Genomic DNA, 16202 nt, shown 5'->3' with positions numbered 1-16202 from the left:
TGTTAATGAAAAAACAAGCAAAGAAAACCAGTACATACTGTAAGGTCCATAATGTTCCTACTGGAAAATCTTTGGTCTCCTTCAATTCCCACATACACATATTTACATCAAGGCAGGCAGTTTCAATGACAACTTAGACAAGGCTGACATGAAGATGTGTCTTATAACATGAATATCACTTTCTCTGATACCGACATCGACTCTAATGACTATCAATGTGATTGTGTTGCAACAGCTGTCCCAAAAATTAAAAATAGATGGAATTTTTTAGTCACAAGTTCCACAAGACTTGTCATCATGGACCTCAATGCAAGTCACATTCAGCTGCAACCAGCATCGGGCAGGTCATCCAGAGAACCCAATAGTGGACCCCAAAGGTCAAGCAGGAGAAAACCCAGATTGGAGGCTACTTGGGTCTATTTTCTAGTGTTAATGTCACATGGGACCCCAGAATAATTTGATCTGGTGGGCTTAGGAAACACAGTCTAGACACTGGCAGCAACTTGTCCACTATACGACTATAACGGCCAAATCCCAGCTGTGAAATAGTTCATCATAGGTCATAGAGACGGTCATATCACTGTGCAGCCCTAGTCTTTAGCTGAAAAAAGTGAGCATTCGTGACCTGCTAAAAATACTATAATCTGACAGAATTATTTTCCAGCTTCTATATATTGATGACCTTTGGAGACCCACCAATTCTGAAGAAACATAGAGAACCAGACTGAAAGAGCATGTTCTCTGTGTAATGTGAGTCTCGGGCCTTATAGTGTGTAGAGCCCAGTACTATGAACACTGCATTAGAGGTGGGGTGGGGGTGGGGCTGCATTGGGGTCACCTACTTACCTGTGTTCATCCCTATATATCATCTCATACAAAGAACAAACAGAAAGGCTTTTCTAAACCAAGTTTATTTGAAGAAAACATTTTAAACAAACTCTACCCCCCCCCCCTCCTATACCCCAAATAAGTAATTACAACAGACGTTAGACCCTGTTAGGCCCTTCGTGTGCTACAACCCAGCACAGAAATGGTTATTGTGATTCACATGCATAGGGATTACAATCTGTATATATAGAATAAGGCACATGAGTGGATATGTTAAAGGATATGTTACTAAACCTAACTTTGGTAGCTTATAAAATAAAATTTGTATCTTTTTATCTTTCACATATATATTTATGGAAATGTTTCTGTAGATGACCCTGTTGGAAATACATTGGAAAGGTAATGATTGGAGGGGGTGGGGTTGGAACGGGTAGACTCTTTAATGGACTTTATTTTAGTAAACCTACTGAAGAAGGGCTCTTCCCATACACTTAGATAACGTGCAATTGGCGCCTGAACAGACTATAAGCAATAGGAGATCTCTACATAGTCCAAAGGCTTGGAAAGCACAGCTGGCGGAATATAGGAGTTATAAAAAAATTTGCAATCATTCTCCACAAGACAACATCCAGCTATGAGGTCTTCTCACGTTCATCAGTGGTGTGTACAAAACATGTTGTTGTGACGGGCTCTATAACATGGGGACTTCAAGCTCAGGTTCAGTCGGCAAAAGTGCTGGCAAGTGCTCCATGGTACTCTAGGATGGGATTGTCACGAAAAGGAAGAAGAGTTCTAGGCAGATGCTTACAGGTGGTACTAAGCAAGGCTTCCATCTTTTTTGGACTTGTCTCTTAATATCCCATGTGTTGATAAGTTGGAGAGTCAGACAATACTCTTACATAGTTTAGTTGCCCTCCTGTGCTGATGCTGCTGCCACTTCCCCGTTGCTACTACTACCACCAAACTGAGTCGCTATAATAATAATGATAATAATTATGACCAAAAGAAATATTACTCCAGCAATAATGTACCAGCGCCATTTCTCCCAGCGCGTTTTACGTTCCACAGTTTGGGCCGTTTTCTGGAAGCTGCTGGCCTGTAGGAAGAAAGAGAAAGCTTTTATTAGTATATTGTCCTGTGCGTATGTGTGAGCACAGTAGGTTATTCAGTAGAAATAATCTTTTCCTCAGGTTCAAAGGTTGTAAGTTAACTCGACTGCAATGTTAGGTTACATAGAGAACATGATGAGATGATAACAACAGTAGACCTAGCGTGTGAGCTAACTTAGTGTGTAGACTTAAAGGGGTCTTCTCAAAATACCTATACAGGCAGTCCCCGGGTTACATACAAGATAGGGTCCGGAGGTTTGTTCTTAAGTTGAATTTGTATGTAAGTCGAAACTGTATATTTTATAATTGTAGCCCAGACAAAAATTTTGGCCCCAGTGACAATTGGAGTTTAAACATTTTTTGCTGTAATGTGACCAAGGATTATCAATAAAGCTTCATTACAGACACCTTACAGCTGATCATTGCAGCCTGTGACTATTGTAGCATTCAGAGACCTTCACCAGAGGTCAGAGGGGTCTGTCTGTAACTATGGGTTGTCTGTAAGTCAGGTGTCCTTAAGTAGGGGACCGCCTGTATCTACAAAAAGGAGGAACAGCAATGCTATAAATGAAAGACCATGTACCAAAACACTGTATAAATTTACCAATGGAAAAGACAAAGAGATGCAGTAATAGGCCTTCAAAAAAATTACATTTTTATTAATTTATAATACATATTCCACTAAAAAAGTACATTATTGGGAGACACACAAATATAAAAACAATTAAAATGTACAGACCAATAGCACAACAGCCCCCGTTAGGGAGGGGCCCACGGCCCCTGCACCTAGGGCAGTGGTGGCGAACCTATGGCACGGGTGCCAGAGGTGGCACTCAGAGCCCTTTCTGTGGGCACTCAGGGCATCACCCCAGGACAGAGTTCACCAAACAGGACCAAATCTATCAAATCTTCATGCTGTTCCAGGTAACTTGGAGAGAAGCTATAATGAAAGTCTGAATTTGCCCTCCTACTTTCTACTGTATTGGTGGCCTTAGGCGGCCGATACAATTGAAAGAAGTGGAAGAACAGGTAGCAATAAGTTACTGCTTAAAATGCCACATTGGTACTTAACGGTAAATAAGTGGATTTTGGTTGTAGTTCGGGCACTCTGTCTCTAAAAGGTTCGCCATCACTGACCTAGGGTAACAAGCAATAGTACGAGTAGAGGCAGTTCCCTACTTAAGAACAGCTGACTTACATACGACCCCTAGTTACAAACGGACCTCTGGATTTTGGTAATTTACTGTACTTTAGACCTAGGCTACAATAAACAGCTATAACAGTTATCGCAGGTGCCTGTAATTAAGATTTATTGTTATTCCAGGTTCTTATGATAACCCAACATTTTTAAAATCCAATTGTCACAGAGACCAAAAAAATTTTGACAGGGGTTACAATGATAAAGTATACGGTTCCGACTTACATACAAACTCAACTTAAGAACAAACCTACAGACCCTATCTTGTATGTAACCCAGGGACTGCATGTACAACCAAAGTGTATGTAAGTCAGTGCTAAATAAGTATTAAAAAATGTGCAGTAAATCAGGTAGTGAGAAGGATACGATACCACAGATAGCAAAAAGGTGGAAACTAAAAGCGAGATGAAGGTAGTATGGGAGGGGGGGAGATAGGGAACCAAACGCCACCTCTTATGTCATGTACCCGTGACTTCCCCAGGGTACTAGTTTATATTGCCAGTTTATATTGCCATTTCTACCCTGAAGATCCAGTGTGAAAAGTATGCTGCTCCGTCCATACCCTTCAGGCTCACGATCATCCTACTGGAAGTACATAACAACGCATGCGCAATAGGCATACACATACACATATTATGTGCCTCTTATTGTATCGGTTGTCTACATCTTGAACAGCTTGTGCGCATACTTTTGTCTTAGATTGTGACATAACCCTGTAATGTGTAGCTATGACGCTTGGTACTCTCTGCGCATGCGCATTATTTTATATATGTCTTTTTTTAGAAGGTGGTCAACATTTAATTCATCTTCTAATGAAAACCAGTGATAACATACCATATCCTTCAGTTCATTTGAGCGATGTTCTAGATTTTCCAGCTTTCCTTCCCTCTCAAATACTTTATCCACATTTTCTTTCATTAATATCTTCACCTCTTCAGCATTTCGCTGACATTCCTCTAGCTTCTTGGAAGTCTGAAATTGGGGAAAAAAACATTACAGGAAAAATAAGGTAGTGTGTTTTTTGTACATTTTTGAAAAACTTGCATTAATCATTTACTTTATATATTTTCTACTCTCAACATCTCTTGTACTGCTCCAGCTCATCCTAGCGTTCACACAGCAGACTATTAGACGTGTTAATAACATTTGACATTCCTTGAAAACCAATTTCTTTAAAGTTGTGTTAAAACATTTTATTACATCTCTATGTAAAGACTATGACCCACTCGAAGTCTGACCTGGTTACAGATTCCATTTGAGAAAACAATAGACAAAACCGGGATCAGGGAAAGACAATGGGGCTTATTTACTAAGGGTCCGCGGAGGCACCTTCGTCAGACTTCCTGACGTTTTCGGGTTTTGCACGGCTGTGACAGATATTTAACAGGGTATTGTGTCAGACGATCCCACTGATTCGGACTGAGCTCGGTATTTAACTTTCAAATTGTGTCGCAAGACAATGCACTTACATGCACCAGGAAGAAGATGGTGAACTCTGGCATACCTGATCGGGGAGGATATCGGATATCGACACATGCAGGATATCGGGCGCACGATCTTAGTGAATCTTGGCAGAGTGCATGATCGTCGGACAATGCACTTTCGGTGAACTCCTCCGGGCGGCTAAGTAAATGTGCCCCAATAAATATAGGAGTTTCCCAACCCTTCCCCAAATCATGAGATCCAATTATATTGATTTTGATTGTCAGAATATGGTCTCTTTACTTCACGTTGAAGTCTTGAAGAGTCGTCTTTGGACTAACATGGGATTAGAAAAAAAGTCTACTCTTTCCTTAACAAAGCGCCTCCTGTCAATGGGTTGGGTCTAGGATTGCTGTTTATGTTGATTTATGGAATTCATGGGATTATTTATACTGGTTGGCAGAAATGCTATTTTAATTATGTAATATACAAAGTAATTATAGCTTAGAGCAAATTAGGGAGTATGGGACTTCTTCAAGGACACAACAGATAGCTATTAGTCTCCTGCTTTGGTAGAGCCTGCCCATCCAAGCCAGTTTTAGTCTATAAAGGGGTTGTCGCCTAATGATAACCTATCGGACATCCAGGGTGTCTATTATAAATGGTCTTTGAGTAGAGGTAGAAATCAGTAGGCCTGTGAAAACACCTTATTAATGGCAGTCTGAATAGTTCAGGTGTGTCTCAGTGAGGTTTCCACATGGTGTGACCGGTTTAGCAGGTTTTCAATGTACCGTATATTGTCGGTGGTTGTTGCTTTACATTGGATGCAAACTCAATTAATTCACAATTCATCATTTACAAGTCAAAGAGCTTAGCCAAGGTTCATACTGCAGTAGTTTTATATGTTAAAAAGTGCTTTAAAAAGACATGCAAAATGCATATTTTGTCAGATTTTTTGCATTATTTTATCTGTAATGAAGTTACAAAAGAATATATATAACACCAACACCCCCTCCCCATTTTTGTGTTGCCCTAAAAGGTCATCAAATGAGTTTGCTATTGTTACCTCTGTGTCTACCATCCTCTGCCTATAAAATATGACTGAAGATGATCTGCTGACTGCCATTTTGTACTTAGTTTGCATTTTGTACTGCACTAGTCAGAACATTGCCTCACTTCACTTTGGATCTTTTTATTTCCACCACACCTATCTGTCTCCTGGTGACTTTGTTCTAGGTTGCAGACGGTTAAGCCATCTGTGATGGATATATTCACTCCACTGACATTCCTCCCCTGCTAGTCTGGATGTTAGGAGAGTGGTCCAATCACTTTGTGGACCGGGACTCTGATATCTCATAAAAGGATTATCTGCCCAATTCCCATTGCTTGCTATAAGTCTTTGGAGCTTGCTAGTGCTTTCTGGACTTCTATATTCTTTGATCTTCTGACCTCTTGCTTGTCTCCTGACCATACGCTTGTCTCTTGATTGCATTGTTCTTTTGGGTTGACCTATATTTGTATGTAATTCTCTGTATGTTTGTCTTGTTTTTGTCTCTGTGTATTCACTTTGGTGCAGGAAGAGAGCATTGACCAGTTGTCACTTACACTTTAGGGTAGGATAAGAAGTAGGTAGGGACAGCTGGGTGGGTCTAGCTATAGGACTCACTTGTCTTTGTACATTTTCCTTTTCCATCTTATTGTCTATATCCAAACAGCAGCATTAGAGCTTTCCTTAATTCTAGAGATTATGAAAGTGAGATTAGTAAGAAATAAACTGCATCTATTGTAGATAACAATGTTGCAGCATCAATAGTTCTTCATTTTTGTATTAGTTGCAGTGTCTGTTTTTGTACACTGTTATAACTTTGTTGTCAACCACCAGAGGAAACTCTGGATGTCTCCATAGACATGTTTGAAAAAGGAAGTTTAAAGCATTTCTGCAATTCCTTCGAAGAAACAATAGTGTGTTCTATGATTGATTGTTTTATAATGTTGGGAAAATTAGTAAGTCTGGTGTGCAGCAGAGAATTCAGGGGGGAGCTAAGCCCTCTATCAAAAAGGAACTTGAGTTTTGATAGAGTTAGAAATATAGGGGTTCATTTACTAAGGGCCCCGCGGACCACATTTTCGTCGGACATCCCGACGATTTCCAATTTGCGCCGCTGGGACAGGGATTTAAAAGGGGTTTTTGGCGCACGAGATCGACTTTTGGCGCAATCGAGTCGTCTTTCATGCGACATAAACGGGGGGGGGGGGGGGGGGCGTCAGGAAGAAGAAGGTGAACTCCTGGAGGACCTGAGCGGGGAAGTGACAGATGCAGCACAGTTTATTCCGGAACGACAATGCACTTTCGGGAACTCCTCGGGACCGGGTAAGTAAATGTGCCCCATAAAGTTATGCAAATTAGCCTGGGGCACTCAGGCTATGTTGCCCGAGCGCCTGAGGGAGCCTCATGTTTTAATGTATGCACAACCCCCCCCCCCCCCCCCACCATACATTAAAATACACTCGGGTGTAGTAGCCTGAGCGCCCCAGGCTAGTTTACAGAACTTGTATAACTCAATATTTCTGCAGTCAATGGATACAGTTATAGGAAAATAAGTACTGTGGAACGATTTTCCTCAGGAACTTCTTACTAGGACACATCTACCATCACTAAACTGATAGTAGATGTCCTTTAAGTGAAGGTGTTTACTGTGGTTGCAATCCTTTCCACGGCTTAAGCTCAAAGTAATGAGGAGTTGTCCTTGTTCTTCCTATTATCAGCTCTGTACTTCAGCCAGCGGTCCTGTAATAGGATGTCCTTGAAGACATAATCCTTGGTAAAAATTCTAGGGATCTCCATATAATATATGATGGAGTCCATAAGACAAATCAAGACTAATAACGCTAGATCCTAAGCTCTTCTTCAGGACCCTTTGCGACAGGAAGTTACCCGTCTTTAGACAAAGGATATTAAGCCAATTATGATGTGCATGGAAAAGGGGAGTGAACTTTATTTTTCAGGCATCTGGCATCACGGTTGCACAAACGCTTGGGAATGGATCTAGTCTTGGATGTAGATTACAGAAGGCTTCTGGTCTTTTCCATCCTGTGTGGGAGAAGGAACTTGCTAATAGAAACGCAACGTGCATGAAGAAGTTAGGACGATTGACATCTGAATTATGAATTTGGATATGAAACCTGTGGTACCATACAAGGAGGCCCAGGTGCCTACAAAATCTCTGCAACAAGAATAAGTTTGATATGTCTCAAAGCTTGGTGTCTCTAAAATTTCTAAATTTCGTTTTCATATTTTGAGGAGACTGGATGAACATGTGGATACAGAATTAAGTATTTTCGGCAAGGGTTTAGCCCCGAATAGAGAATCAACGTATAGGTGGAAGGTAGACTATTCTACACCTCGGAAAGTAAATATTGGGTAGGACAGATATTCTTGCTAGTAATCTGTATTAATAATAAGCCTAATGCAAACAGAAAAAGGACATTATCAGTGTGTCTATGGCTATAGTGGACAAACATGTTGCATTTTGGTTCGGGGGGGGGGGGGGTTATTGCTTTGTCTGGTTTATAATGTACAACAATTTTATGAGCATAGATCCCACACAAGAGTTACGCTCCTGAATCACAGGGCCAGAAACTTCACATTTCAACACAAGCAACAAAAGTCACCCTATACTTATTAATTTGACATCCCTTATCTACCCAATTATGTGCATTAGCCATAATTGTGCATTAACCGCTCCAACCTCAAGCCAAGACATCACATTATTAGTAGACCTACACTTGCAGCTTTTTCTCACTCATATTTCTAAATATGAAGCATTTTTGACCAAAAATAGGGCAAGTCAATTGTATGAGATTTGCATGTTCTCCTTTATAGTTTACTATTTGTTTTCCTGCAGACTGGGTTATAGTATATGGAGTTGACAGACACTTGCCAATATCCACCATAAAGCCTTGGGTGCGATTAATAATGGCTGGTACGCCAGCTTGCATTATTACATTTCCTGGCTGTACACCATGCGGTTCTTTTCCCCTTTACACCACCTCCACAAAAAAAGGGCATGGAGGGTTGTGAAAGGGGCATGCCCGGCATCAGAATGGGCCGGCGTTGGGTGTTTCAACCTCGCACCTGTGCACTAGCCACAACCATTCCAAAGAAACCTCAAAAAGCCTCATGATAAATACTTTGTGGCTGGGGGAACACCTAGGATAAATAAATCTAATAAATATTCCACCCCCAATGTTTGAGGAAGGGCATATGCCTAAGACCAGTTGCCCATGGGCGAAATTGTTTGCACAGCGTTATGACTGGAGGAGAGAACACAATGGGGCACATTTACTAAGGGTCCGCACGGCGCATTTTCGTCGGGTTTCCCGACTATTTCCAATTTGCGCCGCATTTAAGTGGGGCTTTTGGAGCATGCGATCGGATTTTGGCGCAATCACGCCGACTTTCATGCGACACAAATTGCCGGGGCATGGCCGACGGACAACCCAACTGATTTGGACTAAGCGCAAGATTTGCAATTCAAATTGTGTCGCAAGACATGCGCTCACACACACCAGGAAGAAGAAAGTGAACTCCGGCGGACCTCAGCGGGGAAGCGACAAATGCAGGAAAATGGACGCACGATCTTGAAGAATCGCGCCGGACTTCATCTTCGTCAGAGAACGCACCTCGGGGATCGCACAGGGACAGGGTAAGTAAATGTGCCCCAATGTTGCATGCATAAATCTCTGCTCTCTCCATGGGATGATGTTCCATCCACTTGGGGATCGAGCATAACTGTACTTGTCCATTCATCAGGTCATGTAATATACGATTGTCCAGCTAAAAATAGTGTGATTTAAAATAATAAAGAAAAAAAACCCATAAAACTAAAAAACCTCTCCCTGGTTTTCCATTCCTGCACTGGAAGTAATGAGTAGTGATTCACTTGTGTTCAGGTCTATGCAATAACCACTCACTGGCATCATCTGTGACCTATACACAAAAGTCGTGACCTACTGGCCTCAGCAGTGAGTTACTGTCAACATTGAGGCCAGTGATTGGTGACTTAAACCCAAGTAAACCATCACTACTTCTGTTTTTGACAAGGATAGTAGGGTCCGGGCAGTTACCGCTGGAACTGAAGTTTGTGAAATGATAATTTTTGAGGTTTTTTTTGTGGAGGAGTTGAAAAACAAACAATTTTAGGCGCTTTTTTTTATATATATAGCAATTTTTTAACCTCTTTAACACTGCACAAGAGTTTACATGGCAAGGATAAAGCAACTATGATTATTTTGGTTATTTGAAATTGAGCTCTCTATTCCCATTAATGTGCCTTCTAGATGTATCTACCAGAAGAAACATCTGTAAATATATCCTAATCATTTCCTAAGAACTTGTACAATCTGGTTCAGCCTGCCACAGCCTGGGCAGAATATACAGCTCAGATCCCAATGTCACACACATACGTTCCTATTACATACACAGATCAGCCATAATACTGAAACCACCTGCATAAAATTGTAACGGTCCTGATGGGCCACCAATAGACTACAGCAGTCTCTATATGTTTCAAAAATGGACCTTGAGCTCCAATGATCTGTTCACCAGTTTGTAGGTTATCCTTCATTAGACCAATTTTGGCAGGTATGATTATGTAATCATAGCAGGAACATCCCCCATAAGACATATTGGTTTGGAGATGCTCTAACCCATTAGTCTAGCCATAACATTTGGGCCCTGTCAAAGTTGCTCCTGCCATTGACAAATTCTTTCAGATTCCAACTTATACTCCTCCAAGAACTGATTAATACATTTGTTGCCAAATATATCACTCCTCCAGTGACCTCAGATAATTTGTGTTTTTCACTTTTTCCCACTTCTCTAAATTTGAGGACTTGGTCTTCAACTTCTACTGAATTCCATTTTATAGTTGTTTGTTGAAATGAAGGAGTTGACCCAAATTTTTAAGTCATCCCCTATCCATAGAATACGATAACAAGGTGTTTAGTGAGAGTCCAAGTGATGGGACAGCCACCAATCTGGAAATTGGATATCCCATTCTCACTGAGTTCTGACGCTCCATTCAGTAGTATGAGAGTGCCGAGGATAACTTAAAGGGGTTGTCCACTTTCAACAAATAATTGATATTGTTTGTGTAAGTAAAAGTTATACAATTTTCCAATATACTTTCTGTATCAATTCTTAAGTTTTCTAGATCTCTGCTTCGTGTCCTGCTATAGGAAGCTTCTATGTTTACTTCCAGTGGATATGATCTGTCCATTGTATTGTGATGGACATGCAGGCGCTGGAGCCATTATCATCGCAGACAGTATTAAGAGTTGTGTGATAATAATGGCTCGTGCACCTGCGTGTCAATGACATAACCATGGATAGATTTCTATTCCTTAGAGTAAACATAGAAGCTTCCTATAGTAGGTCAGCAAGCAGAGATCTACAAAACTTTGAGGAATTGATACAAAAAGAATATTGGAAAATTGTATAACTTTTCATTACACAATCAATATCAATTATTTGCTGAAAGTGGACAACCCCTTTAAGAACTTGGGACAACCCCATTACTATAAATATAAAACAGACCCTAATATCATTGTCTCATATGAACCTAAAGTGTAGATGACACAACACTTGTCACACGTCTTCTGCCTGCCTACATGATAGCGTGTCCCCAAACAAGTCAGTATAAACTGACTACTACCCAACAAGGGCACAACTTTGTTATTGACTCAGAACAAAACAAAAAAAGTAGCAAAAACTTGCGCTACTAGAATTGTCTTACCTTCCCACAACATGGATCACAATCTTAAGGGTGTTCTTTTAGTTCTAGTGTGAATTCTATACTAGTTTATATACAAAAGCATAACCATATAGAAGATAAAAACGTAGAGTCACACAACAACAAAATATCAATAACTGAAAAAACTTGTATAAAAGAGTGATCCACTGAAAGTGACATTACAGAGGACAGGTTGAAGTTTGAGCTCGTGTACACCTACCCCTCCCTCTCTACCAATATTCCTGTATGATGGGTGAAAGTGAAACTAGCAGAGGCACAGCTCGGGGTACAGGGATAAGATGAGAAAGGCACAGATTAGGGGGCGCACTTACCATGGCTTGTAGTGATCCTGGCAGCGATGAGTATGAGTGGTGTCTGTTGGTATATTACATTGTCCAAGTGAGTGTGAGAACAGCTGATACTTTGCTCTGACTCCTTTAGTGCCTGCCCTCCTTCCTGTCCTCTATTCCTCCCCCTTCTGCCCCCGGCTATCCTCTGATTATACAGAGGAGGAGGTGCTGGACTTAATGTATTCTGCTGTCACCCAAGAACAGGCACAATGTTGTGGAATGAATTAATGCGCCTAAAAGCGCAGTCATATCTGGCACCATCACTCCTATAGTGCAACACACAATGAGGAGGTTGTTTTATAATGTAACGCTAAGCCTAAAGGAAATCACATGTATGTCTCCAGGAGGAAGGTAATGTTTTTGCGACTTAGTAATAATAATAATAGTAATTACTTTACTTATATAGCGCACACAGATTACGCGGCGCTACACAGAGTTTGCCAAATCAGTCCCTGTCCCCAATGGGGCTCACAATCTAATCAGCCTACCAGTATGTTTTGGGGTGTGAAAGGAAACCGGAGGAAACCCACGCAAACACAGAGAGAACATACAAACTCTTTTTGCAGATGTTGACCTGGGACTTGAACCCAGGTACCCAGCGCTGCAAGGCTGTAATGCTCACCACTAAGTCACCATGCTGGCCACCTGCTTACTTATCAGATTTACAATAAAAATACAATAAGGGACTGCTGACCTCCATCATAGGGTTGTCCCATAGCTACTTATAACTTATTACCTATACACAGGATAGATAATATGGGTTTGAGCGCGTTGTTCCCTCATATGAATAAAGTCAAAAGCGGCGTTCAAGTGGCGTTAAGGGGGAAATAATCACAAGAAATTGTAGTTATTTCAGAAAACTGGCATACAAGCCCTAATAAATGTCCCCTTTTGAACTAATAATGAGACAGTGGGTGTGTCCCAGACTACCTCATACTCACAGCTTACCCAGGCCGTAACAGTAGCACACAGACGGGTGGAGGGGAGAGGAGGGAAGTGAGCGCTCCTCACCCCTCTCCATAGGACGCCAAGCGTCTGCTCCGCAAATCGGTCCACGGATAGGACATGTTGTATCGTTTGTGATGCAGCCTACAGCTCGCTCACGCTGTGGTGGAAAATGTGGCCATTCAAATGGCTGACTTTAACATATGATACATTTTGATGAGGCAGTAATTAGCCATAAAAATTCATTAAATATCAGCATCAGAAGAGTTAAAGTAAACATTAAAAGGTTAAACTGAAAAAGACGCCATCCCTTGGTGTATATATAGCAGTATGCATTCATATACCGTAGTTACTTTTTTTTCCCACACCACATTTTTCAGTTTTGCTAGTTATAGAAGTGAACAGGGAATTGCTATAGAAGCAATTTCCTAAGTACAAGTCTAGATTCATGTAAACACGTGTAACGTCACAGCGGGGACAAGTGCTCTCAGTTATGTTCCTAATTTTAGGTCCACCTGTCAGGATCACTAACCATTGGACGCGAGGGACTGTTCTGCACAGCCCAGAGATATGAGCGACAGCCTGTGGGCTGTATTGTTCTGTGTTACAGGAAGTCAGCTGACGTTATAAATGCTGGGAATAGATACGGATAGGACTTTCCTGTCTATAATGAGACTGGCAGCGATGGATTGTTTTATCAAAAAGCCTCATTCACACGCGGCACTTACTGTAGGACTGTAGCCATGAACTCAAGCACAAACATAAACATTGTGAGGTAATAGAGGGGATTCTCTGTTCAGAATATGTCCCAGGATCAACATCTGCAAATAGTTGGTATGTTCTCTTTGTGTGGATTTCCTCCGGGTCCTCCAGTTTCCTCCCACGCTCCATAACATACTGGTAGGTTGATTAGATTGTGAGCCCCATGGGGACCAGGACTGATATGACAAACTCTGTGCAGCGCTGCGTAATCTGTGTGCGCTACATAAATAATGGAATTATTAATTATTATTAATAATCTTTACCTATAGGTCCTCCCACATCTGTCTATTCACCCAGACGTGTTTTCCACTGAGGTGACAGGGCCAAGAATCAACACTGTCAAGTGAACATAGAAACTGCCCAGTAGATGACAATGACACCCGTGTAATGCTGCATTTCCCCTATGGTGGCGCTGCTCTAGATTTACCCTTGCCTCAGAATTCAGGTTTGATCATTGGCTGTAGGTATTGACTGTGGTGGGGAAATCTCATAACAAACAGCGGACAATGGCGGATGAATTGTGGGGCTATTAGAAAGGGTAAGATGATACAGATGGCAAATCTTTCCTACATGTTTATCGCTCTGCTCGGAAATACAGCTCCAGCCAAACGTCATCCTGGTTAAATATCAGAATTTCTCCTTACAGTTTACTCCCACCACCAGCTGCAATGGAAACAGCAGGAATAATGTATATAATGGAAAGGAACACGTTGTGATAATTCCACTGAGACCATTATTACCGCCCAGCTTATGGGCTCAAAGTAACCAAAGAAGCATATACCCGACTACTTACTACATCTCCAAGGCTAACTGGCATGGAGATAAGAAGTCGTAGTAAGTGTGGACTTGTTCGTTTTATAAAGGAGAGGCCGGACCACCGAAGATGAGGGGAGTCTGACACGACACAGCCTGGTGGGAGGGATTGGTAGTCAATGGGAGGAATGGGGAGCTGAGTGGGAGTTGTCAGGGGAGGTACGGAGGAAACGTTGAAGAAAAGAAGATTAGTCAGCCATTTTAAGCATCAGGAGAAGGTGTACCTGAGGCAGCTGAGGGCAATGGCCGATATCAGCGGCATCCTTGTGCAGCTTCGGGCTGTAGCACAGCAAGGGGATAGAGAGGGTGTGTGACGGCAGGGGTCCCTGGCGAGAGGCACCTGGCTGGCGTATGGGGTGGCATGGCGGCCATGTGAAGAGCTTATGTCCGAGTTGGAGGAAACAGAGAGTGAAGAAGGAAATGTGTTGGCGTTGCTGGGGTGGTTGGGAAGGGCAGTGGTAGCAGGGTGATCGGCAGCTAGAGTGAGCAAATGGTTGGCAGGGGTGGCTTTTGGGTTTGTAGGGATGTGATGAAAGAATTTCTAGTGCAGCAGGCGATACAGGGCTTTAGGAGGGGCAAGGTTGAAAGGGACCGGCCGGTATCATGCGGGTTGTTGGAAAGGTCGGGGTTGACGTTGGGGGGATTATGTGTTTCTTCAGTGGAAGTACTTTTGTTCTCTTGGGCATTTTTCTGGGCGTTGCACATAAGCGAATTGGTGGCCAAGAACAAGAAGACAGCGGGTGGTATCCTGAGGGAGGATGTGGTGCTAGGGGATAGGTGGGTGGAATTCTGGATTCGTAGGTCAAAAGACTCGGAAGACTGATCAGCTGGGTAGGGGTAAGAAGGTGGTGCTGCGGGAAGTGACGGGGTAAAAATGTGCCTGTGTGATTGTTTGAGGAATTTTCTGGCATTTCGGGGAGTTGACAGGGGGACCTTTTTTGAGAGACGAGGTCGATTCGTATTTGTCTAGTTTTCAATTTTCGGCAGTGTTTAGGAGGTGCTTGAGTTGAGGGAAAATGATTTGCCCCCGATTCCTTTAGGATTGGGGCGGTGACAGAGTCGGCAGGATGGGGTTTAGGGCCAGAACTTGTAAAGAATATTGGTAAATGGGAGTCCAGGTGATAATGATATTGTGTGTGGCCGAACTTGTTATCATGAATTTAGTTGATGTGTCAAATGTTATTATTGTGAGTAAACAGGGGGGTGGCGGTTAGTTATTTTCTTTTTATCATTACAGCTTCAGGACCGTGTCTTGCATGGATATTGGGGCAGTCATATGTCTACTGGGGCGCGCAGCGGGCGGCTGTGCACCCGGAAAGTAGGCAGTTGGGGTTTGGCAAGTGATGATAGTGCGGTGGTTGGGGTATAGGGGGATGAAGTGGGGGCAAGTCCTGGTGGAGTTTAAAAGGTGTGTGGCAATAGACAGAGACCCTGATCTAGTTGTGCTTCATATAGCAGGTAACGATTTGGGGGGACGACCAAAGAGGGAGCTGATACAAGACATAAAACAGGATTTACTGATGTTATGACCATTATTTCCCTCATTGATTGTAGCATGTTCGGATGTGGTGTGTAAGAGGAAATGGAGACATGCTCGGTCGCTGGGGCGTGTGAACAGAGCTAGAGTCAAGCTGAATCAGGCATTGGGAGGTTTCATGGTCAGGAATGGTGGAGTGGTAATTCGGCACCACGAGTTGGAAGATGGGGGAGGAGAATACTGGTTGGGGGATGTTGTTCATCTGAACGCTGTTGGGATGGATTTATGGGCCTTAGGGTGATGTCACACATGGCGTTTTCAGTCCATTTTTGGCAGTTTACCATGCATTTGGCTGCTTACAACCTGTTTATCTATTAAGATAATTGGGAAAAACAGACTAAAAACTGACCAAAAACGCCATGTGTGGCATCACCCTTAGGCTTACAGGGAGGCCTTGAGAGGGCGAGATTGCTGGTGGAGGGGTGCGCATGTTTGAGGTGGTCA

General features: G+C 42.4%; 1 protein-coding gene across 1 annotated transcript; it reads right to left on the bottom strand.

Annotated features, from left to right (window-relative positions):
- Positions 1–892: 892 nt before the first annotated feature.
- Positions 893–11844, bottom strand: VAMP5 (vesicle associated membrane protein 5). Its single transcript, XM_072148980.1, has 3 exons — positions 11684–11844; positions 3970–4107; positions 893–1924 (listed from the first exon to the last, which is right to left on the bottom strand). Exons 1-3 carry the CDS (start codon positions 11684–11686, stop codon positions 1733–1735), a joined length of 333 nt encoding a protein of 110 aa, XP_072005081.1. The 5' UTR covers positions 11687–11844; the 3' UTR covers positions 893–1732.
- Positions 11845–16202: the final 4358 nt, after the last annotated feature.

Source organism: Engystomops pustulosus, chromosome 4 (assembly GCF_040894005.1).
Source record: "Engystomops pustulosus chromosome 4, aEngPut4.maternal, whole genome shotgun sequence".
In the NCBI taxonomy this organism is placed as follows: domain Eukaryota; kingdom Metazoa; phylum Chordata; class Amphibia; order Anura; family Leptodactylidae; genus Engystomops; species Engystomops pustulosus.
This window is presented reverse-complemented; position numbering and strand designations above follow the sequence as displayed.

Excerpts from the sequence above, each read along its gene's own strand:
- VAMP5 (XM_072148980.1), bottom strand. Across the intron at positions 1,925-3,969 it reads CAAATGAACTGAAGGATATG|GCCAGCAGCTTCCAGAAAAC; the intron begins GTATGTTATCAC and ends TTCTTCCTACAG.